The sequence below is a fragment of the Vipera berus genome (genome assembly GCF_964194415.1).
Source record: "Vipera berus genome assembly, chromosome: 9".
Lineage (NCBI taxonomy): Eukaryota > Metazoa > Chordata > Lepidosauria > Squamata > Viperidae > Vipera > Vipera berus.
In genome coordinates this window covers 6,385,971-6,409,804 of record NC_138212.1, presented here as the reverse complement: position 1 = coordinate 6,409,804, position 23,834 = coordinate 6,385,971, and the positions used below count along the sequence as shown (strand labels likewise).

Below are 23,834 nucleotides of genomic sequence, written 5' to 3'. Positions count from 1 at the left end.
TTTTGGTCACCACCTTATAAAAAAGATGTTGTGCAAAGTGCAAAGACGAGCAGCTAAGATGATTCAAGGCCTGGAGATAAAACATATGAAGAAGGGTTGCAGGATTTGGGTTTGGCCAGTCTAGAAAAAAGGAAAACTAGAGGTGACATAATAGCAGTGTTCCAATATCTCAGGGGCTGCCACAAAGAAGAGGGGGTCAAACTATTCTCCAAAGCACCAGAAGGCAGGACAAGAAACAATGGATGGAAACTAATCAAGGAGAGAAGCAACCTGGAACTAAGGAGAAACTTCCTAACAGGGAAATGGTATAGGACAGAGGTGGCGAATCTATGGCACGCATGCCAGAGGCGGCACTCAGAGCCCTCTCTGTGGTTGCCCCAACCCCATCTCCCCCACAGCAGCCACCCGGCGGAGAGTTGCCCCCAGGCACGGCCTGCATGGAGCAGCGCAGCCAAGGACATGGCAGCTGGACAGCAGGGACAAGACTCCGCCCTCACACCCCGTCGCATGCAGATGAAGCTGCGGGTCGCGGGCAGAGGGCGTGGCTGTCATGGTGCTGCTGGGCCACCTGACCGATCTGCGGCGGGACATGGAGGCGGTGGGGGTGAGGGTGGGGAAGTGGGGATGGGGCAGTTTTTGGGCACTCCGTCTCTAAAAAGTTCACCATCACTGGTATAGGATCTCTTGCTTGAGAGGGGGCTGGACTAGAAGACCTCCAAGGTCCCTTCCAACTCTATTTTGATTCTGACCTCAGTGGCATTTAAAAGCAGATTCTCCAATTTTATCTCTACCACAACCTATTTGAAATAAGTTGGGTTCAGAGCAACTGGACATTGTTCTCATAACAACCATTTGACCCGGTCACTGAATTAACCTGTTTTCTGGGATTGCAAAATTAGGCTATAACCTAACCAAATCGAACCACCTTGCTTTATTGAGGTGGGGTGTCAAGGGACAGTCTTGAACTGAACATGAAAGGTTAGGGTGTCTTTTTCTGTGTCATTTGTTGTTCAGTCCCCGAACTGCATTCTAGCGTTCATAAACACGTAGTCTACCCTATCAAAAATTGCTTCTGGATTGATCATGCTACTACCGTAGGGGCATCCAAGAAGGGGTCAACAAAGTCAAAATGGTGGCCGCAATTTCATTACATCCCGCATTTTGATTGACAGTTAAAGATGGAAGTTAAGACACGAATACCTTAAAAGAAGGGAAACTTAACAAAAACAGGGATTATTAAAAATGATCCCTAAAAATTGTGTTTCCAAAATATGACTCTCCAGCCAACGCCTCTGGAACTCTGGTGTTAGGGATGCCATCGAGAAAGTTTCTTGACTACAAATGTCCTTCTCGAAAGACAACGTGGGAGAAATGTTCTTGTACAACACATGTGCACGCCCCAAGACGGCACCCCCAACACATCTCTGTAGACTAAACGGAGGGGAAGAGGCAGAGAAATATGCTAAGCTACCCCCAAAGGGCCACCTCCACAGCTGAGACTTAAATCAGCGCTCGTATTAGCTGTGTCTGCAATTCCAATGAAAACGTTAACCTACTAGGGACGGTTGTGCTGGTTTGGATTTCAAACTGGGTCTCAGCAGCTGCTAATGCTCTGCTCTTGCATCAGCCCTTTCCCCAGTTGAGCTAGGAGGAACGCTTGTTCTTGCTGTCAGTTACGTGTAGCCTTCTTCCACATAGCATCTGCATCTCTGGGCCACCTGTAGTCACTGAGAGGACAGGTGGCTTTCTTAAAGTCCTCTTAAGATGAGGTGAGCTCTTGTCCTCTCTTGAGTTGCCAGGGCAACCTCTAAGCCTGGAGCGTTGATAATGGGGGCAGTGTGGCATTGACTAGAGATGAGATGGAAAGGTTGGACTGACTTTGGCAAAGGAAAAGGGGTGACATACGGAACAGGGGGGTCGAAAGAAAAATCAAAGCTCTGCATTGTGGATCGCTAATTTGCCAACTTGGAATAGACTGCCACCACTCTAATGGCCCCAAAGGAGAAGACAGGTGATAAATCAAGTTGATGTTTCACAGCTTACTCTCTATCCAAATGGGTCTGTTTAGGAGAGCTTCTGAATTACCCAGAATTCTTCCTCACTGGTGGCAGTAAGATGAGGGGCAGGAGAATTAACCTGATCAGCTTGCCACTGGGGTACTGCATCCCTATTAGATTTGGAGGTAGCCCAAATGACCTTTGGGGAACCACTTCCATTGTTGTTCTGGCCTTCTAGATTCTGTCCATTGGGTTGAGTGAGATGTCCCATTTGACAGCTGCTTTGGTTCATGTCCAAGCAATTCTATATAAATTGTTGGGAGCACAATTCTCATCAGCTGTGATTTTCTTATCCTCGTCTCTGTGCTTCTTGGATTTGATCCTCGCCTGTGTTGTCTGCACATGTGGTCCAGGCTATTCTTCCATGGTGGCTTTGCTTTACTTCTAACATTTTTTTTCCTTTGTTCCCTTTGGGTTCCTTATCATCCTTGCATCCTCTTTTTATTTAGTTAGATTATCCATGATGGTACAGTGGTTAGAATGCAGTATGGCAGGCAAACTCATTGTTCACTGCCAGCAGTTCGATTCTCACCGGCTCAAGGTTGACTCATCCTTCCATCCTTCCGAGGTCGGTTAAATGAGGACCCAGATTGTTGGGGACAAGATGCTGACTTTGTAAACCGCTTAGAGAGGGCTGTAAAGGTAAGGAAGAAAAGGAAGGAAGGGAAATGAGAAGGAAGGGAAACAAGGAAAAGGAAGGAAGGAAGGAAGGAAGGAAGGAAGGAAGGAAGGAAGGAAGGAATGAAGGAAGGAAGGAAGGAAGGAAGGAAGGAAAATGAGAAGGAAGGAAAGGAAACAAGGAGAAGGAAGGAAGCTATCGTGGCACAGGGGTTAGAATGCACTATTGCAAGCTAACTCTGCCCATTGCCAGCAGTTCGATCCTGACCAGCTCAACGTTGACTCAGCCTTCAATTGTTGGTAAAATGAGGTTGGTAAAATGAGGACCCAGATTGTTGGGGGCAATGTGCCGATTCTGTAAATCACTTTGAGAAGTCCGTCTTCAAGGTTCTCCTGCACTGAAAGGAAATAGGGGAAGGATCCTCAACCTCCAAAACTCTGTTTGGAAGTGGAACCATTTCTCAACCCCAGAAAAATGGGATGTAAGCACTTGAAGCCCAGGCGAAGACCTCCACGTGCAATTGCACAAATCTTTAGCTGAAGAATTAAACTCATTTCCGTTGATTTCAGTGGGTCTAATTTTGGGAGCAAGCCACTGGGTTTTTAATTCTTTCATTCCCTCAGTAGCCAGTGCAAAGCCAGATAAAAGATTTAATGATAACATTTTGCTTTCGGAAAAAGGAAACGAGCCGATAGAGTTTTAGATCAAGTTCTGTGTTTTTTTCTTCTCCTTATCTCACGCTTTTAGTTTCTTCAGCTAACTGTTTCTTACTCTATTCTACATTTTGTATTATGCGGCTTATCCCGAAAGTGTAAAATGTTGCATGTATGTATATTAAAATATCGGAGCATAAAAATACACACACACACACACACACACACACACACACACACTCAGATGATTATAAGAGCATGCAATCATTTCAGACCGCAGTGCCAAAAAGGAGACAAAGAGAGTGTTATCTCACTTGCGCAAGTCACGAATAAACATTAGTTTATAGCAGGAAGAAAATCGCCACTTCTGAAAAACAACTTTGTTCTGGACAAACAACCCAGGAGACATTTTTGTCATCAAGTAGAGGTTTAGGGAGTGAGGGCCAGACACTGGACTGTTACTGGCCTCTGGCAGAGACACGAAGAACGAGAGTTTGCTAATCTGTCAAATTAGGAATCAAGCAGTATTACAAATTTCAGCCAGGATGTGCTGTGCTGCGCTGATTGGGGCCCATCCCATCCACGGCAACAGAACTGACGCCAGCACCCATCAGTCGAGCTGGTGATGTTGAAGTCACGGCTCCTTGGGCTTCTAGCTTTGTCAACCTTCACAAAAAGATGCTCAGAACACACGTCTCTTGGCTGGCTTTATTTTCTTGGAATAATGCTATGACAGTGCTCCTTCTCAATCACCGAGACCATTATGCTTACATTTGCCAACATCTCCTGCTGGGTTTAGCTGCTTTAGGGGTGGAAGGCAAATGATGTGTGCTGTTCTCATCTTTTTCTGGAGGGGGGGTGTAGCTTCTCCCTGAGTCACCTCACTTCCAGACGGATTGATTTGCAAGAAAATTGAGCCCGAATTAAAGGGGATGAAAACCGTCTCCTTGAATTCAAGGGAGGGGAGGCCTTTCAGATTTCTAAGGGTGCCTTTTGATTTTTGCTAATGAGCCAAAGAAGTGGGGCTGGGGGGCATGTCCTCTTTGGCTGGGTGGGCCCCTGGATCAGAGGGCCTGGCATGAAGGTGCACCCTCATAGGTAGCCATTGGCTTACAGCCATTATCGTGTCTAAGATTATGATTGTAAGCCATGCCATCATTAAGCAGGTTACCACATGACCGAACCTGATTTTATGACCTTTTTTGGCAGTGGTTGTTAAGTGAACACAGTAGTCATAAAGCAGTGTCATGGTCATTAAGCAAATCCATTGTCTGCAAAAGGGGTGGGGGTTTTTTGGCTGAAAACTGGAAGCAAAAACCAGTTTCTGGCAAAAAAACAAAAACACCATTGTAAATTGTGATCAATTGACCATGGGAGGCGGCAAACCGCCATAAATGTGGGCCAGTTGTTCTGTTCCAGCCTACGACTGGCCCTGTTTGTGTGTCAGGGACAACCCCTCTTTCCTTTTTACAGTCAATAGGCTGGAAAAACCCAACTCAAGTTTATTTACAGTTCAAACAAAAAAGCAACAGAATATTTCCTTCAATAAATGAGTCAAAATATCAAACAAGAGTCAACAAACAAGAGTTAAACAGAAGTAGCAAGAACAGACCAGGATTTTCTTAGAATGTCTCCAAACGGTTGACTTCTGCTTCTAGTGTCTCTGAACAGATTCAGCTGTGACTCTTCTGAGTCCGACACCTCGTACTCACACAGCTGAGCCTCATGAGGAACATGACTGGAGGGGCCAGGCTGAGAGTCCTGCAATGCATCAGAGCCTCCCTCCGACACTGAAGGCTCTCCAAACCCGTCCTCCTCCTCCTCCTCCTCAGATTCCTCAGACTCAGCTGCTGGGAGCACAGTCTGACACTGAATCACAACACCAGTTGCCCAGTGCCCCAAATGCAATCATGTAGCATGGGGGTGTGGGTGACTATCAGAACTTCAAATCAAGGTTGTAAGTAGCCCTAGGAAGGTCCGTCATAACTTTGAACTGTCGCTAAAGTGAGCAGTCATAAGTTGAGGAGTACTTGTATTCCTGCAAAAGCTTTCCTCCAGAAACTCATAATAGTGTTCAATCTGCTCTCTCTCTCTCTTTTTTCTCTCTAAAACAAAAATTCTGTCAGCTTGTTTCAGCTAAGAAAATGACCGGCCTAAAATCAGCTGTTCAGCTTTGGTGGCCAATAATAGACTTGAATCTGGGTCTCCACAGTCCTTGTCCAAGACCTTCATCATTACAAGGTGCAGGTTCTCAATCTCAGACAGAAAATTGGACAGAAAAACTAGCAATAGCATTTAGGCTTATATGTTACCCCATACAGCCCTCTCTGGGCAGTTTGCAAGGTAAGCATTACTTGCATATTGCCCCCAACAATCAGGCTCCTCATTTTACCGACCTCGAAGGATGGAAGGCAGACTCAACCTTGAGCTGGTGAGAATCCAACTGCTGACAGTGGGCAGAACTAGCCTGCAATATTGCATTCTAACCACTGTGCAAGAAAGAAAGAAAGAAAGAGAAGGAAGGAAGGAAGGAAGGAAGGAAGGAAGGAAGGAAGGAAGGAAGGAAGGAAGGAAGGAAGGAAGGAAGGGAGGGAGGGAGGGAGGGAGGGAGGGAGGGAGGGAGGGAGGGAGGAAGGGAGGGAGGGAAGGAGGAAGGGAGGAAGGGAAAGAGAGAAAGAAAGAAAGAAAGAAAGAAAGAAAGAAAGAAAGAAAGAAAGAAAGAAAGAAAGAAAGAAAGAAAGAAAGAAAGAAAGCACTTAGTCTTACATACCACTTCATACTGCTTTACAGCCCTCTCTAAGTGATTTACGGAGTCAGCACATTGCCCCCAACAATCTGGGTCCTCATGTGACTGACCTCAGAAGGATGGAAGGCTAAGCCAACCTTGATCAAACTCCAGGCTGTGAGCACAATTAGCTTGCAATAGCAATAGCCCTTAGACTTATATACCGCTTCACAGTGCTTTTCACAGCCCTCTCTAAGTGGTTTACAGAGTCAGCCTCTGGGCCCCAACAATCTGGGTCTTCATTTTACCGACCTTGGAAGGATGGAAGGCTGAGTCAACATTGAGCCGGTCAGGATTGAACTCCTAACAGTGAGCTGAGTTAGCCTGCAATACTCCATTCTAACCACTGCACCACCAAAACTAGCATTGAGGACAGATTCTGGCAAAGGCAGATGTTACTATATGTCTGAGTTGCAAGGTGGAGTAAATATAAATTCACAAAAAGGGAGGGAGGGAAAAGAGAGAGATGGCTGGGAAGGCTGCCTTCTCTTTATTAAGAGTGATAACCTTTTGGTGTGATAGGATGGGTGGGACTGAGGGAAGTAACAGGTGATACCAACACCCAAGGCGGGTGGGGGCATATATTATCTGACGTCCCCTCCCCACCCTTGTTCTTTCTCTCCCCAAAGCAGCAAAATTCAGGAAACAAGCATTTGGCTGTTTGCCAGTCCTCTGTGTGCTCATGTGAGTTTGTCTCATTGAATCAGTGGGCTTTATTCCCAACAAATTAGCTTATACCTAATAATTATCATAAAAATTAGGTCAAATCTAATAACAGCACTAGTAAACGCAGAAGAGACGTAAATGTTATAAAGCAAAGTGCCATTGCTCATAAATTACAGAAGTAAGTGTTGCAAAAGAGGCCTTTTTAGTCTTATGAGAAGGGGGGGAAAGGAACACCTCTTCTTAAATACGATCCACGATTTCCTTCTACCAGTTCCCAAGAGCATTTTCCCATTGTTTTTAACATAAAGAATTGTACGGTTGTGTAACAGCTCTTGTCTCCAATCACAAATCAAGAAAGGCACAACAGATCTGCAAAACTGTGTGTGTGTGTTGGAGAGAGAAGAGAAGAGAAGAGAAGAGAAGAGAAGAGAAGAGAAGAGAAGAGAAGAGAAGAGAAGAGAAGAGAAGAGAAGAGAAGAGAAGAGAAGAGAAGAGAAGAGAAGAGGAGAGGAGAGGAGAGGAGAGGAGAGGAGAAGAGAAGAGAAGAGAAGAGAAGAGAGAGAGAGAGAGAGAGAGAGAGAGAGAGAGAGAGAGAGAGAGAGAGAGAGAGAGAGAGAGAGAGAGAGAGAGAGAGAGAGAGAGAGAGAGAGAGACCTATAGGGGACCAAGATAATCTTCAACGGTCTCATGTCATGTGCCACTTCAATGGCTAGAAAGATTAGGGATCCTGATGTGTTGGACAGATGGGAAGACGGCAAGCTGCGCATCAAAATACCACAGCAGGCGGGGGAGAGACATGGTGCTTACATGACTCATGATGGCAGGAAACGTAGATGACACAATCATCATCTCTCAGGACAGGAGGCCCTCCTGAAACCAACCTCTCTGGAGACAATTGTAAAGTTTTATGGTATTTATGTCCCATTGCTATACCGTTTGACACCCCCCGCGTTGCATCTGCTCAAGTGTCAGAGCCTGTTTCTTTAGATGGCGGCTGCCTCTTCAAGACCATCCAAAGCAGACACGCAACTAGGAATATTAGCTCTGCGGGGTCCAATCTGGGTCGGTGGCCAGGACCAGAGACTTTTGTCTTCCGAGCTTTCAGACTCGTTCTGGAGCTGATCCTCAGGAAACTTCTCTACTAGCTCTATGTAATATCCTTATGGTTAGGTTCCATGAACAGAATCTCGGGAAACTGAAATTAATTATCCCCTCCTTTTGTTTGATGCTGGGAAATTAGGGAGAGTGCCTTCTGAAATATTTGCCATGCCCTCCTTCCTTTTGCGGGCTGAGACGTCTTTTTCGTGATGATTGTCCCATCTGCAATTGTCTCTCCTGTCTCTCAAGGTCATTCCCACATGCCATCACAACCGGAATCTTGTGGCCTTTCTTCACTCCTGCAAGAAGAGAGGCAGAAATTTCTTAGTCTTCCTTCCTTCCTTCCTTCCTTCCTTCCTTCCTTCCTTCCTTCCTTCCTTCCTTCCTTCCTTCCTTTCTTTCTTTCTTTTTTCTTTTCTTTCTTCCCTTCTTTCTTCTTTTTCTTCCTTACTTCCTTCCTTCCTTCCTTCTCTTTCTTTCTTTCCTTCTTTCTTTTCTCTTTCTTTTTCTTTTTTCTTTCTTTCTTTCTTTCCTTCTTTCTTTCTTCCTTTCTTTCTTCTTTCTTTTTCTTCCTTCCTCCCTTCCTTCTTTTCATTTGTCTTTTATTACATAAAAATTCTTTATAAACATCAATAAATAATAAAAAAAAAAACCCTGCATCTAAAGAAGTCAATACGAGGCTAGAGGAGAACAAAATTCAATACAGATAGTTTTTTTCTTACAACGCTTCGTTGAGTGACTGTTCAGAGTAACAACAGCACGGAAAAAAAGTGACTGATGACCATTTTTCACTTTTAGAGCTGTCGCAGCATCCCCAAGGTCACGTGATCAAAATTCAGTTGCTTGGCAACTGGCTCCTATTTCTGACATCTGCAGTGTCCACTGATCCCCTCTTGCAACTTTCTGTCAAGCCAAGTTGGGGAAGCCAAATTCACTGAACAACCGTGTTGTTAACTTTACAGCTGCAGTGATTCATTTAACAACGGTGGCAAGAAAGGTTGTGAAATGGGACAAAATTCACTTAACAAATGCCTCACTTAGCAACATAAATTTTGGACTCAGTTGCGGCGGTAAGTCAAGGACTTAGCTGTACAGTACATTTGTCCCCTGACTTCAAGACCCATTAAATTCAGAGAAAATTCCATTCTTGTCAGACATAGAAGGCTGGCATCCTTTAGAGCCGTTATTTGATAGGGCCAAACCCTCTGTGGCAGACGAGATAGATAAGAATGATAGTCAAGACTGGCAAAAACTAGATGGAAAGTTTTTACAAATCTCTAATTAAGCACTGAAAGACAGGGGTTGCCAAGCTCGCCAGAAACTTAAAGTGGGTGAGTAGCCTCAATCATGATTTTTAAAAAAATATAAACTCTGATTAAGCATCATGCCTAGGGATTTGGTTGGTTGGGACCTTGTGCTTTATGGGAACTGCACTGATGTTGTTACTGAACCATGGTTTATGGCTTAGCAAGTGATGACAACCTCATAAACTGCATCCAGTTTTGGTCATCATATTATAAAAAAGGTGTTGAGACGCTGGAAAGAGTGCAGAGAAGTGATTAGCAGGTTGGAGGCTGGAAACATGAAGAACAATTGCAAGAACTGGATATGGCTACCCTAGACAAATGAAAGACTAGGGGTGACATGATAGCAGTGTTGCAATATTTGAGGGGCTGCCACAAAGAAGAGGGGCTCAACCTATTTTGCAAAGCACCCGAAGGCAAGAAACAATGGATGGAAACTAATCAAGGAGAGAAGCAACCTGGAATTAAGGAGAAACTTCCTAACAGTGGGAACAATTAACCAGTGGAACAACCTGCCCCCAGAAGCTGTGGGTGCTCCTTCACTGGAGGCTTTTAAGAAGAAACTGGACAGCCACTTGTCTGGAATAGAGTCTCCTGCTTGAGTAGGGGGTTGGACTAGAAGATCTCCAAGGTCCCTCCCAACTCTGTTATTCTGTGGTTCACAAAGCCATGACTTCATACTGTGCTTCGTACTGTGAACCAACTGAGCCCCCCCTCCCAACTACATCTGCCCCTCCCTGGTTGGCATCAAATTGGAATGTACAAGATCTTGTATTCTGCCCTGGAATTAAAGAGTTGTATTTGGAAATAGAGCATAGGGAATAGTTAGGAGATTTGAACTAGAATTAAGGATCATACTAAGCGGTGATGGAAATAGGACAGACCACTGACACGTCGTGAAGAAATGCAGAATTACAGATCCTGGGTGGATACTGATTGTGCTGTATAATAGCAATAAATCATGCAAGCAATGTCACAATGAGAGCTATTGAACTTGTGAGCTGATTGTGCCGCTTTTATCAGACAGAACTGACGGTCCCAGGGTGACTCTGTTTGCAGCTTTCCTTGAGCACAGAGCTGCTGTGTTCCACAAAACATTATGAGATATTAAATGGACTCAGTTTTAAGGTGCCCAAGATAGCTCTTTTGAAAAACTTGAGAATATTCATTTCACTTTTCTGGTTGCCCTGGAAAGATGCCTTTCCCTTCTCAAAGCTTTACTTTTAGTTCAGATCTGGAAATAATATTCTGAACACCGATTGAACATTGGAAAAAAGATCTACTGTTTGGTTTCGCTAGAAGAATGTCCTTGGGTTTAGTTAGCTCAGATCCAGATGCTTTAAAGCCACAGTCACTGAGTTCCACACTAAATATCAGTCTGTGCAGGAATAAATATTGTGTCAGAAATATCCAAGAAATTCTCTCTCTATCTATATCTATATCTATATCTATATCTATATCTATATCTATATCTATATCTATATCTATATCTATATCTATATCTATATCTATATCTATATCTATATCTATATATCTATATCTATATCTATATCTATATCATCTATATCTATCTATCTATCTATCTATCTATCTATCTATCTATCTATCTATCTATCTATCTATCTATCTATGACAATAGTTTTACTTGGCAACCATACATATTTATTCTTCATTGTTTTAATTTATTGTTTTATGCTTTTTGTGATGAATATTGCCTATGAGTCACTTGTTGAGAGGGGTGACTATAGAAATTCAATAAATACATAGATAAATACATAGATTTCCCCCAAAAGTTTCATTTTGAAATATGAAATTGGGTTTGGGGCATGGAACTCTGAAAGATTACAATCAGAGTTCCACCCCCATTTTCTCATTCCTCTCTGCTCTGTTCTCACACAAAAGAAATATCTTTTTATCTTTTAGGCTCAGAAAAAAGAAAAGGGGATGGATCCCTTCCCTTCTGTTCTGTACGATTATGACATTGAATTTCTTCCTGAGAACGACACCTACAATTTCAGCTGGAATGATACTGGGGTTTTCTATGATGATGCTCAAACTTCAAGCATAATGCATGTGATTTCCATGGTGATTTACAGTACCACCCTACTCCTTGGGACCATTGGCAACGGTCTTGTCATCTTCCTCACTGGTTTCCAAATGAAGAAGACTGTAACCACCATGTGGTACCTCAACTTGGCTCTAGCTGATTTCATATATGACCTTTCTCTGTCCTCAGAGTTGCTATATTTTGCCCTTGGTGAATGGATTCTTGGGCAGCTACTTTGCAAACTTGACACTGTGGTTTCTTTCCTAAACATGTTTGCCAGTGTCTTCTTCTTGACCGCCATCAGTGTTGACCGCTGTGTTTCTGTAGCATGTCCCGTTTGGTCCTTGAACCATCGCACACTTCGGCTGGCTTCCTTAATAGCTGTCCTCATCTGGATGATAGCCTTGGGACTCAGCATCCCCTACTTCTACTTCCGGGACATGGAGCATGATGCGGATGACTCTATAAAGTGCTCCTATAGCTTTAGCTTGGAAGAGGCCAGCAACTACAAGCCCCATCTTTCTATGGTGATGACTGAATTTGTAATTGGGTTCCTCATCCCTTTCAACATCATCTTGGCTTGCTACTGCATCATTGTCTTCAAGCTCAGAGGGAAGATCTTTGGTCAATTTGGTAGATCCTTCAAGATCATCACGGCAGTGGTAGTAGCGTTCTTCTGCTGTTGGTTCCCTCACCACTTCTTCTCCATTCTAGAAGCCCTGATTGATGAGAGCCTTGAAATGAGAGTTGTCATTGAGATTGGGTTGCCATTGGCTAATGGTTTGGTGTGTCTCAACAGCTGCCTCAACCCATTCCTATATGCTTTCGTTGGCCCAGATTTTAGAAAAATTAGCTGGCGTTCCTTCCTGTCAGCCTTCAGAAGTGCTTTTAATGAAAACTGGACTCTATCCTCTTTTTCCAGTAATAGGAATTCTGGTTCTACTTCAGGAATAGGGGAATCCAGCATGGTGTGAGTTCTTTTGCAGAAAACATGCCTACAGCTGCAATCACACAACTTACTTCCTGAAGTCACACGTTATCTTGATTCACATCACACAGCAACAGTAAGCTAACCAAAGGGAGCTAAGCCACAAAGTTAAATCTCATCAATCTTATCTTAGTTGCAACCACTGGGATTGTTATTAGCTTGGTTAAATGTTAGCAGCTCTTATGGCTTCCAAAAGGTGTTTTTTCAAAAGGCAGCTGGACTTGGTTTTTCCTGGAGGACGTTTCGCTTCTCATCCAAGAGAACTGAAGAAGCTTCTTGGGTGAGAAGCAAAACATCTTCAAGGAAAAACAAAGTCCATCTGCCTTTTGGAAAAGCACTTTTGGGACAACCACAACTTGGATGGCTGAGAATCTCCATAGACTCTTATGGCTTCATTCAAACAATTCGGTTAACCAAGCCAAGTAATGACCAAGCAGACACAGTTGCGGAGTGCGCTAAACTTGGTCAGCATTAAATCTTGGTTAGGATTTTGGTGGCTCATTGGGCTGACTGAATTCAGTCACTTAGTTATTACCAGAACCTGGGTCAATTCAGGAACCAGATTAAGCAAATTATGTGAGCACATTTTGACACTTGTACAGAGCATGTATGGTCTGAGTGACCTCCCCCCACCACCACCAGCAGCAAACCCAAATTTTGCAAATGAACACATTATACAGTTCAATGGATATTTCTGAAACAAAGCCCTTTCAGTGGTGGCATTCTACACTTTTCAACAGAACCCTCTGTGTCCATTTCAACAAATTTGTCATTTCTCAAACTTTCTAATGTTTATTCTTCACTGTGTATTACAGCCTTCTACAACTTTGGTCTCCAAATATATTGGCTTATTATTCCCAGGGTATAGCCAAAACCAACAATAGTCCAGCAGATTTCAAAACCATTAGTGTATTTATAAAATGTATTGTAATACGTGTTACGTGTATTCTAATTTCTGTTGATAATCTTGGGAAACAGCTATGAAAAAGAACTTTAAAAATAGTGCAATGATTACCTTTTATAATTGCTTTTCTGCCTGGTTATTTAGGGCTGGTCTGAACTTCCAGTCTATTAGGAAGATTAAGATTATTTAAAGTTTGGGGGTGGGGGGGTTTCCCCAGATAAATTTTGTGTAACATAATTCTGCTGTATGTGTTTGCTTGTTTTAATCAAAGTAATTTGCAGTTAGCTGAATTTATGTTATGTGAAGCTGTGGGTTTCATGGACTTTCAAGAATCAGGGTGCTCTCTAAGCAGTTTACAGAGTGAACACATTGCCCCCAACAATCTGGATCCTCATTTTACCGACCTCGGAAGGATGGGAACACTGAGTCAATCTTGAGCCAGTCAAGATCGAACTCCCGGCTGTGGGCAGAGTTAGCCTGCAATACTGAGTTCTAACCACTGCGCCACCACGGCTCCAATTATGGCACAAACACTGCCTGGCAATCTCTCTTTTTCCTCCATATTCTCATGACATGGCCTTACTTTTATCTCCGCCCTCTGAATGAAAACGGTTAAGTCATTGTTAGTGTACTGTGTGAAAGTGGTATTTTCCCGGTTACTCTATCACTATCTAAGTACAACACTATTGATACATGTGTCATGACATCACATCCACTTCTGAAAGGAATGGAGTTTACATCCTGAGAAAAACAGCTGGAGCTTCAGCTACCCATTCCAGAGCATCATCATGATGACACATCCAAATAATAATAATAATAATAATAATAATAATAATAATAATAATAATAATCATAATAATAATAATCATAATAATAATAATAATAATAATATAAAGTTGGAAGGGACCTTGGAGGTCATCTAGTCCAACCCCCTACTCAGGCAAGAAACCCTATACCATTTCAGACAAATGGCTGTCCAGTCTCTTCTTAAAAACCTCCAGTGTTGGAGCATTCACAGCTTCTGGAGGCAGGTTGTTCCCCTGGTTAATTGTTCTAACTGTCAGGAAGTTTCTCCTTAGTTCTAGGTTGCTTCTCTCCTTGACTAGTTTCCATCTGTTGCTTCTTGTCCTGCCCACAGGTGCTTTGGAGAATAGCTTGACTCCCTCTTCTTTGGGGCAGCCCCTGAGATATTGGAAGGCTGCTATCATGTCCCCCCTCATCCTTCTCTTCATTAGACTAGACGTACCCAATTCCAGCAACTGTTCCTTATATGTTTTAGCCTCCAGTCCCCTAATCATCTTTGTTGTAGGCTCCCAGCTTTCATAACAGAATAACAGAGTTGAAAGGGACTTTGGAGGTCCCCAACCTTTGGGGCACCAAGGACCGGTTCTGTGGGGAGAGGTTTTTCCATAGATCGGAAGGGGCATGGTTTTGTGTGCTGCCTGCATCCCGCAGATGTGACTTTGCTTGTTTGCGTGGACCAGTTGCTGGCATGCCGTGGACCAGTGCTGGCCCAGGGACCGGTGGTTGGGATTTGGGGACCCCCGTTCTAGTCCAACCCGCTGCTCAAGCAGAAAATCCTATACCAACAACCAATATCAAATAATTGTCCAATCTTATCTTAACAAGCTCCAGGGTTAGAGCACCCGTAACTTCTGGAGGGAAGTTGTTCCACTGGTTAATTATTCTCACTGTTAGAGTTGGGGGTGGGCATTTTTTGCTGTAATTTTTGCAATGGATGCCAAGAATATGAAACAGTGTGTCCTCCTTTCTCCCCCCCCCGCCCCCATTTGTCCTCCTTTTGAAGTGTTCATGTCCTCCATTAACCTTTCAGATACCTGGTAGCCCAAGCAGAGACTCTCCCAAACAACCAATCCACCTCAATTTGCCGCCCAAAACACGTCTTCATTTGCAACAAACCTCATCTTGAACCAAAATTGAAAAAGGTCACGTTCAGCATGGTACTTAGGGAGTCTTCCCCATCAGAAGCAAGGAATCTTCGTCCTTTAGCAGACGGGGCAATTGAGCAAAGCAAAGCAGATTCAGAACGGGTTTATTTGATAACCTGCGTTAGGAGGGTTTTGAGAACTGAAGATATCAGCAGAACACAGAGCTCCTTTTCTTATTATTATTAAACATTTTATTAGATTATAAAGTAAAACACAAAGCAAATAGTAGGACACAGCGGGGAGGGGAAAGGGAAAGGAAAATTGGCGGGCGAAGGGAGAAAGAAAAAAAAAATAGGCAGTGACTTCCAACTTCCTGTGTTGCGGTAGAAGGAAGCATTAACATCAAACCTCAACTTTTTTTTACTTATAAACTAGCTATTTCTATAACAAGAAATCGATCTAATCAGTAAAACCCAAAATCAAAGGTTCATTTCTTTCCACCTCAAGCACAAAATCCAGAAGTGGTCTTCACGTAGAAACAGAAGTACTTATATTCTTTTCTTTAATCAAAGCACTCAATTGAGCCACCTCAGAGCTCCTGAGACATGGTCTCCACTGAAGATTTACTCTTGCTGGTGGTTACGTTCTGGCTGTTCTCTTCGGCGAAGGCATTCTCAAAAACCAAAAAGAGGGACTGTCTCAGTCTCTTTTTGAAATCCTGGCCTATGAAGACATACAAAATGGGGTTGAGGCAGCTGTTGACAAAAGCCAAGCTTGTTACCAAGGGAACACCGATCCTCAATATTGGTACCATCTCTGGATCCATTCTTAACTCAATGAAAGAAAAAATATGATAAGGGAACCAGCAGACAAAAAAACCCACAATCACAGCGGTGATAACCTGAAAAGGTTTGTTAGACTTAGACAACCGGCTGCCTCTCACTCTCAAGACAATCGCTCCGTAGCAGACAAGAATAACAGTGAAGGGAACGACAAAGGCACAGATGAACCGGCTAATGATCATTGCACGATGCCTGACTATTTTAATCGTTAGGTTGTCACCATAATTGGTATGGCAGTTAATATGGTTCTCTTCGACTTGGGCTGTTTGCCTGAAATAGAAATTTGGCAAACTCAAAACCAAGGCCAGGATCCACACACCCAAGGCCACAAAAGAAGCCAGACGAGGTGTTCGGTGATTCTGAGCCCAGACCGGATACCTGACAGAAATGCAACGGTCAATGCTGATGACCATGAGGAGATAAACACTGGCATAGAGGTTGAGGAAGGCCAAGGTGCTGTTCAGCTTGCACAAAAGCCAGCCAAAGGGCCAGTGGAACCTCAGGGCTAAATAAACCACGCTCAGGGGAAGGAAGAAGGTGAAGGCAAAGTCCGCAATGGCCAGGTTGAGGAACCAGACCGTGTTGACGGACTTCTTCATTCGGAAGCCGGTGATGAAGATGACCAGCCCGTTGCCCAGGACCCCCAGCACAAACGCCAGACTGTAGATCACCATGGAGGTACTGTGTATTGCTCTTTCCAATTTATAGACTGGATCGTCGTAATCGTAATATTCATACTCCGCAGACGTATTCAAGTCCGAGGCATCAAAATTTGTGTTGCTCATTTCTTCTGATAAAAGACCACTGACCGTTGCTCCTTTTCCTAAAAGCAAAAAAACAGGGATATGTGTGAACGGATGTGCAGTAGAAAAATAAGAGCAAGCAATTTTTGGTAGTTCCAGGCCATACCTGTAAATAAATAAATAAATAAATAAATAAATAAATAAATAAATAAATAAATAAATAAATAAATACATACATACATACATACATACATACATACATACATACCTAACCCTTGGGGCTTTGGAAGGTTTTAAAAATGGATTTAGATGTTAAAGAATTGTTAGGTGGAAAGGGGGTGTTTCTCTCGTATATGCATGTATATAAACATTCATGTATACACACAAACATACACACTCACACACAAACATATTTTAAGGGGAAAAACACAAACAGAAAACCATGTGTTTCAAGTCAACCTATTTCACCCCGGTTTGATAGGTGATGGATTTGTCAACCACTGAGTTTAAATATACATAGTGGGGATGCTTACATATTCATATCTAAGCATCCCCACTATATTTAAACTCATTGATTAATAACCAATTAATACTATTCATATCTAAGCATCCCCACTATATTTAAACTCATTAATTAATATCTAAGCATCCCCATATTTAAACTCAACGGTTGACAAATCCATCACATATCAAACCGGGGTGAAGTAGGTTGACTTGAAACACATGGTTTTCTGTTTTTCCTCTTAAACTGTGTTTGTGCGTGAGTATGTGTCTTTGTGTATGTGTGTGTGTGTATATACATGTATGTGTGTGTATATATATATGCATACATATGTGAGAGAAACAACAAAATAACAGAATTTGAAGGAACCTTGGAAGTCTTCTAGTCCAAAGCTTTGGTCAAGCAGGAGACATTTCTATAGATTTCATGGTACAGAGTCTCCTGCTTGGGCAGGAGATTGGACTAGAAGACCTTCAAGGTCTTTATGTTCAATCCCCCCACTCCTCCTCCTCCTCCTCCCCCTCCTTCCTTCCTTCCTATTTCTTGCTTGGTGAAAACATGGCAGCCATTAGTCCCAAGACTCTTTCTCAGCATCAAGACATCTCCTCTTTAGTCTGGGTTGTTGTTGTTGTTGTTTTACATCCAAAGTCAACCAGGGCACCTTTGCCAAGATAAGACAGGTCACAGAACAAAACTGTTGCAGAATCAAGAGACTCAGACCCCGGTATCAAAAGAAGTTTGTTTTCTTTTGCTTGCAGAAGGTTCAGAACAAAAAGCAATGTCAATGTCTGAACACCTTTTCATGGAAAAGCAAGTACATATATAGTCTCCGAAAGTAGCAAAACACAGAAATGTAACTTATGAGCTCTGATTGGTTACATGAGTTCTAGGCCCCCTTCTAGCTCATCCCTAGCCCCCCTTTGCGATGCTAAATTATAGCTAAATATCTGGCAACCTTGTCTCTAGCAAAGGTCACAGGCGTCTTGCTAAGCGTCTAAGTTTTCGGCACCATGTTTGTGGTTAGCTACAAACAAGACATATGTGGTTAGATGTATCTGAACTCCGTGCTGGCCTACGAGGTGTGACCCACAGTTGAAGTTATAGTTTGGCATTTTCCATTTCCTTGTTCTTCTTCTAGCTAATACACGCATTTTCTTTATGCCTCACTTTTATGTCCTACCTCACTTTTATGTCATGCAGCATTTTTTATGTATTCTTCGTATCTTTCTTTATGGCCTGCCTCAAAACGATGCAGGATGACGTCAAGGCAGGATACGTGGGTGGGTGGGGGTCTTAGCCAAGACAAGAAATAATTGTTTACTGTATTCTCTGTTTCCCTTAGTACTAAAAAGAAGTGAACAGAAGGGAGATTGGGAAATCTTTTCAGCGCCAGAAACCACCTGATCATCTTGTTGCAACAAGTCTTGTCTTTTAAAAGCATAAAACAAAACGGGGCCGGGGGGGGGGGGGGGTTGGAACCTGACAGCTAAGAAAAAGCACAAAGGCTGAGGCTGATTGAACACAGGCATCACCTATCAGCCCTCCAGGTAAAATGGACAAGAAACAGGGCCAGACAAACAAATTATACTTTATTTTAAGGCTACATAGCAGGACGTTGCAAGTCCGAATGCACACATTTCCTGGGGTCGCTTTTAACTGCTTAACTTAAACCATTAGGAAAGTTCCTCTCTAAGTGTCTTTCTCTAAGAGCTGCTTAAGAGGAGAAGGAGAAGGTGAAGAAGACACATCCAGGGAACGTAAACATTTGGAATTTATCTGGCACTGTAAAACCTCTATCAAGGCTGACTCAGCCTTCCATTCTTCCGAGGTTGGTAAAATGAGGACCAGATTGTTGGGGGCATTATGCAGATGTTGTAAACCACCCAGAAAGTGCTGTAAAGCACTATAGAGCGATATATAAGTCTAAGTGCTATTGCTATATCTGAGACTTAATTTTTTTTAAAAAAAATGTATTGACACATAAGTTAGGCAGAGCAGAAAAAAAGGAATAAGAACAGGTGTAGTCAAACCAACACTACTTACTCCACGTGTCTGAATTTTGTCGTACTTGGAAACTAACCTTCATTGCACCAGGATCCATATAGTCTGTTAGACCTACCTTTGAGTCAGAACACTAGCTTTATCTCCTATCTTGTGGAATGTAAGCAACAGTATGTTGGCATTTAAGGCATTTTGTAGATTAAGGATGCCGGCTTGCATAGAATAGCCTGAGCATGCTGTGGGTACAACTAAAGCCCAGTTGACACAGTTGTGTCCAAGCAGCCCAGAATTTTCCTCTTGTTAGCAGGGAACAGCTCAGCTGTGGTTTCTCTATCTTCCCGGGAAGCATCGTGTGAAATCCATTTGCTTTTAGTGATTTAAGTTGAGGGTCTCTCTTTTTTCATCGAGTATTATGGCACTCCAAGTTATCTCCTAAGGTCCCATTTCTAAAGGAAAAAGTTTAACTATCCTTCATCCCAGAAGGGGACTGTACGCTAAAACATATGAAGAACATTCGCAGGAATTAGGTATGTCTCCTCTAAGGGAAATAAGGACTAGGGCTGACATGACATCAGTGTCCCAATATTTAAAGGGCTGCCCCAAAGAACAGGGGGGGGTCAACCTATTCTCCAAAACGCCTGAAGGCAGGACAAGAAGCAACGGATGGAAACTAATCCAGGAGAGAAGCAACCTAGAACTAAGGAGAAACTTCCTGACAGTGAGAACAATTAATCAGTGGAACGGCTTGCCTTCAGAAGTTGTGGGCGCTCCATCACTGGAGGTTTTTAAGAGGAGATTGGACAACCATTCCAACTCTACTATTTTATTATTCTGTCCCCTCAGTCACGGAATTTTGTTCTTTGCGCAGGTTAACTGCAGCAAGATTATTGTCCGTACAAAGATGGAAAGATTCGGGAGAAGGGCGGTATACAAATATAATAAATGAAATGAAATATAATAATAAATGAAATGACTTCTCATAATGGAGGAATGTTGAAAATGATGGAACTTGCTGAGATGGCTACATTGACTTCTTTGATTAGGGAAGAGAACATCTACATTGATTGCTGGACTGGAAAACCCCTTATTAGCTTTTTGCATAAAATAGTGGGGGGAACTTATGTTTTAGGATAGATTATAGAAAGTCATGTTGTAACGATAGAGTAAGAGGCAAACTGATAATTACACTCATAACTGCCATAAAACAGATCCGAAGCAACTTTTTGATACTGTTTTCCTTTCTTATCTATTTTTTTTCCTGTACTACCCCCCCGCCTTTCTCGCAATTTCTCTTTTGAATGCTTCCTTTTTCTTACTTGACACTCGCTTGTATTACTTTTTATTTTACCTTCTTTTAAAAATCTTTAATAAAAATAATCTAAAAAGAAATATTTCTGACCTTAAGGTAAAGAAGTATCCTCTCCTTCCTTTCCTTTCCTCCTGGGAAATGTGGTCTTCTGATAACAAGCGAGAAAACAGAACTGACGCTAGATGGGCACACGTGGAGCGTAGTAGGCTTTTTTTTTTCCCCACCTCTATTTCTTCATCCCCCTTCATGGATTACTGTCTTGTCATTGCGAAGGGGCTTGCGTAATTCAATGAAGCTATGAGCTATGCCGTGCAGGGCCACCCAAGACGGAAAGGTCATAGCAGAGAGTTCTGACAAAACGTGATCCACTGGAGAAGGAAATGGCAAACCACTCCAGTATCTTTGCCATGAAAACCCTATGGACAGTACCAAAAGGCAAAACGATATGACGCTGGAAGATGAGCCCCTCAGGTCGGAAGGCGTCCAATATGCTACTGGGGAAGAGCAGAGGGCTAGTACTAGTAGCGCCAGAAAGAATGAAGCGACTGGGCCAAAGCCGAAAGGACGCTCAGCTGCGGATGTGTCTGGTGGTGAAAGGAAAGTCCGATGCTGTAAAGATTTTTTTCCTGTACTTTCCCCCGCCTTTCTCGCAATTTCTCTTTGAATGCTTCCTTTTTCTTACGTGACACTCGCTTGTATTACTTTTTATTTTACCTTCTTTTAAAAATCTTTAATAAAAATAATCTAAAAAGAAATATTTCTGACCTTTAAGGTAAAGAAGTATCCTCTTCCTTCCTTTCCTTTCCTCCTGGGAAATGTGGTCTTCTGTGGTCTTCTGATAACAAGCGAGAAAACAGAACTGACGCTAGTATCTTTGCCATGAAAACCCTATGGACAGTACCAAAAGGCAATACGATATGACGCTGGAAGATGAGCCCCTCAGGTTGGAAGCCAAAAGATAACTGGAATAACAGGCAAGTTTGGCCTTGGAGTACAAAATGAAGCAGGGCACAGGCTGATAGAATTTTGTCAAGAGAATACGATGGTCATAGCAAACACTCTTTTCCAACAACCCAAGAGACGGCTCTACACATGGACATCACCAGACGGTCAATACAGTATTCAGATTGACTATATGCTCTGCAGCCAAAGATGGAGAAGCTCTATACAGTCAGTAAAAACAAGACCAGGAGCTGACTGTGGCTCAGACCATGAGCTTCTCGTTGCAAAGCTTAGGCTTAAACTGAAGAAAGTAGGGGAAAGCACTAGGCCACTCAGGTATGAATTAAATCATATACCTGTTGAATATACAGTAGAGGTGACAAATAGATTTAAGGAATTAGATCTGATAGACAGAGTGCCTGAAGAACTATGGACAGAGGTTCGCGACATTGTACAACAGGTAGCAACCAAAACCATCCCAAAGAAAAAGAAATGCAAGAAAGCAAAATGGCTGTCTGAGGAAGCTTTGCAAATAGCTGAGGAAAGGAGGGAAGCGAAAGGCAAGGGAGAAAAAGAAAGATACACCCAATTGAATGCAGAATTCCAGAGAATAGCTAGAAGAGATAAGAATGCCTTCTTAAATGAACAGTGCAAAGAAATAGAAGAAAACAATAGAATAGGGAGGACCAGAGATCTTTTCAAGAAAATTGGAGAGATGAAAGGAACGTTTCATGCAAAAATGGGCATGATAAAGGACCAAAATGGCAGGGACCTAACAGAGGCAGAAGAGATTAAGAAGAGGTGGCAAAATTACACAGAAGAACTATACAAGAATGAGCTTAACGTCCCTGATAATCACAATGAGGTGGTCACTGACCTCAAGCCAGACATCCTAGAATGTGAGGTGAAGTGGGCCTTAGAAAAGCTGAGCAACAACAAAGCTAGTGGAGGTGACAGTATTCCAGCTGAGCTATTCAAAATCTTAAAAGACGATGCAGTAAAAGTGCTACACTCAATTTGCCAGCAAATTTGGAAAACTCAACAGTGGCCACAGGATTGGAAAAGATCAGTTTACATTCCAATTCCAAAGAAAGGCAGTGCCAAAGAATGTTCAAACTATTGCACCATTGCACTCATTTCTCGTGCTAGTAAAGTTATGCTTAAAATCCTACAAGCTAGACTCCAGCAGTATGTGGATCGAGAACTACCAGAAGTACAGGTAGGATTTCGAAGAGGCAGAGGAACTAGAGATCAAATTGCCAACATACGCTGGATCATGGAGAAAGCTAGGGAGTTCCAGAAAAACATCTATTTCTGCTTCATTGACTATGCTAAAGCTTTTGATTGTGTGGATCACAACAAACTGTGGCAAGTTCTTAAAGAGATGGGAGTACCAGACCATCTTATTTGTCTCTTGAGAAACCTATATGCAGGCCAAGAAGCAACAGTGAGAACTGGACACGGAACCACTGATTGGTTCAAAATTGGGAAAGGAGTCCGGCAAGGCTGTATACTGTTGCCCTGCCTATTTAACTTATATGCAGAGCACATCATGAAAAAGGCAGGGTTAGAGGAATCAAAAGTTGGAATTAAGATTGCCGGGAGAAATATCAACAACCTAAGATATGCAGATGATACCACACTAATGGCAGAAAGTGAAGAAGAACTAAAGAGCCTCTTGTTGCGGGTGAAGAAGAAGAGTGCAAAAGTTGGCTTAAAACTTAACATTAAGAAAACCAAGATCATGGCATCCGGCCCTCTCAATTCCTGGCAAATAGATGGAGAAGAAATGGAGGTAGTGACAGATTTTATTTTCCTGGGCTCCAAGATCACTGCAGACGGGGACTGTAGCCAAGAAATTAAAAGACGCTTGCTCCTCAGGAGGAAAGCCATGGCAAATCTAGACAGCACACTAAAAAGCAGAGACATCACCCTGCCAACAAAAGTGCGTATAGTCAAGGCTATGGTCTTCCCAGTTGCAATGTATGGCTGTGAAAGTTGGACCATAAGAAAGGCTGAGCGCCAAAGAATTGAAGCCTTTGAACTGTGGTGCTGGAGAAGACTCCTGTGAGTCCCTTGGACTGCAAGGCGATCAAACCGGTCAGCCCTAGAGGAGATCAACACATCGTCGTCATCAGCCATTCAGTCATTTCCGTCCTATGGATCAGCACTCTCCATGCCCCTCTGTCTTCCACCCTCTCCTTCAGATCCACCGTGGTCATCTCAGTGTCATGTTTTATAGTGTCCAGCCAAAGATAATAGGATGACCCCTTTATTTTCTGCTGATTATTCCCAGCATGACTGACTTTTTGAGTGAGTCAGTTCTCACGACATGACCAAAGTATGCCAGCCTCTGTTTGGCAATCTTTGCTTCAAGTGATATTTTTGGGTCGGGTTCAATCTAGAGCTTCCTCTGTCAAACTTGAAGCATGCATGAGATTGCCACCATTACTGCTTCTCAGCTTGCCAACATACTAGAGGGAAG

General features: G+C 42.8%; 2 protein-coding genes across 2 annotated transcripts; one reads left to right on the top strand and one right to left on the bottom strand.

Moving 5' to 3' along the window:
• Window positions 1-550: 550 nt before the first annotated feature.
• Window positions 551-12,203, top strand: LOC308671869 (formyl peptide receptor-related sequence 4-like; the record flags this gene model as incomplete). Its single annotated transcript, XM_081334352.1, has 2 exons — window positions 551-604; window positions 11,106-12,203. 2 exons carry the CDS (start codon window positions 551-553, stop codon window positions 12,201-12,203), a joined length of 1,152 nt encoding a protein of 383 aa, XP_081190478.1.
• Window positions 12,204-15,252: 3,049 nt separating this feature from the next.
• Window positions 15,253-20,571, bottom strand: LOC308671935 (chemerin-like receptor 1). Its single transcript, XM_081334438.1, has 2 exons — window positions 20,498-20,571; window positions 15,253-16,675 (listed from the first exon to the last, which is right to left on the bottom strand). Exon 2 carries the CDS (start codon window positions 16,635-16,637, stop codon window positions 15,600-15,602), a length of 1,038 nt encoding a protein of 345 aa, XP_081190564.1. The 5' UTR covers window positions 16,638-16,675; window positions 20,498-20,571; the 3' UTR covers window positions 15,253-15,599.
• Between the last annotated feature and the right edge of the window lie 3,263 nt (window positions 20,572-23,834).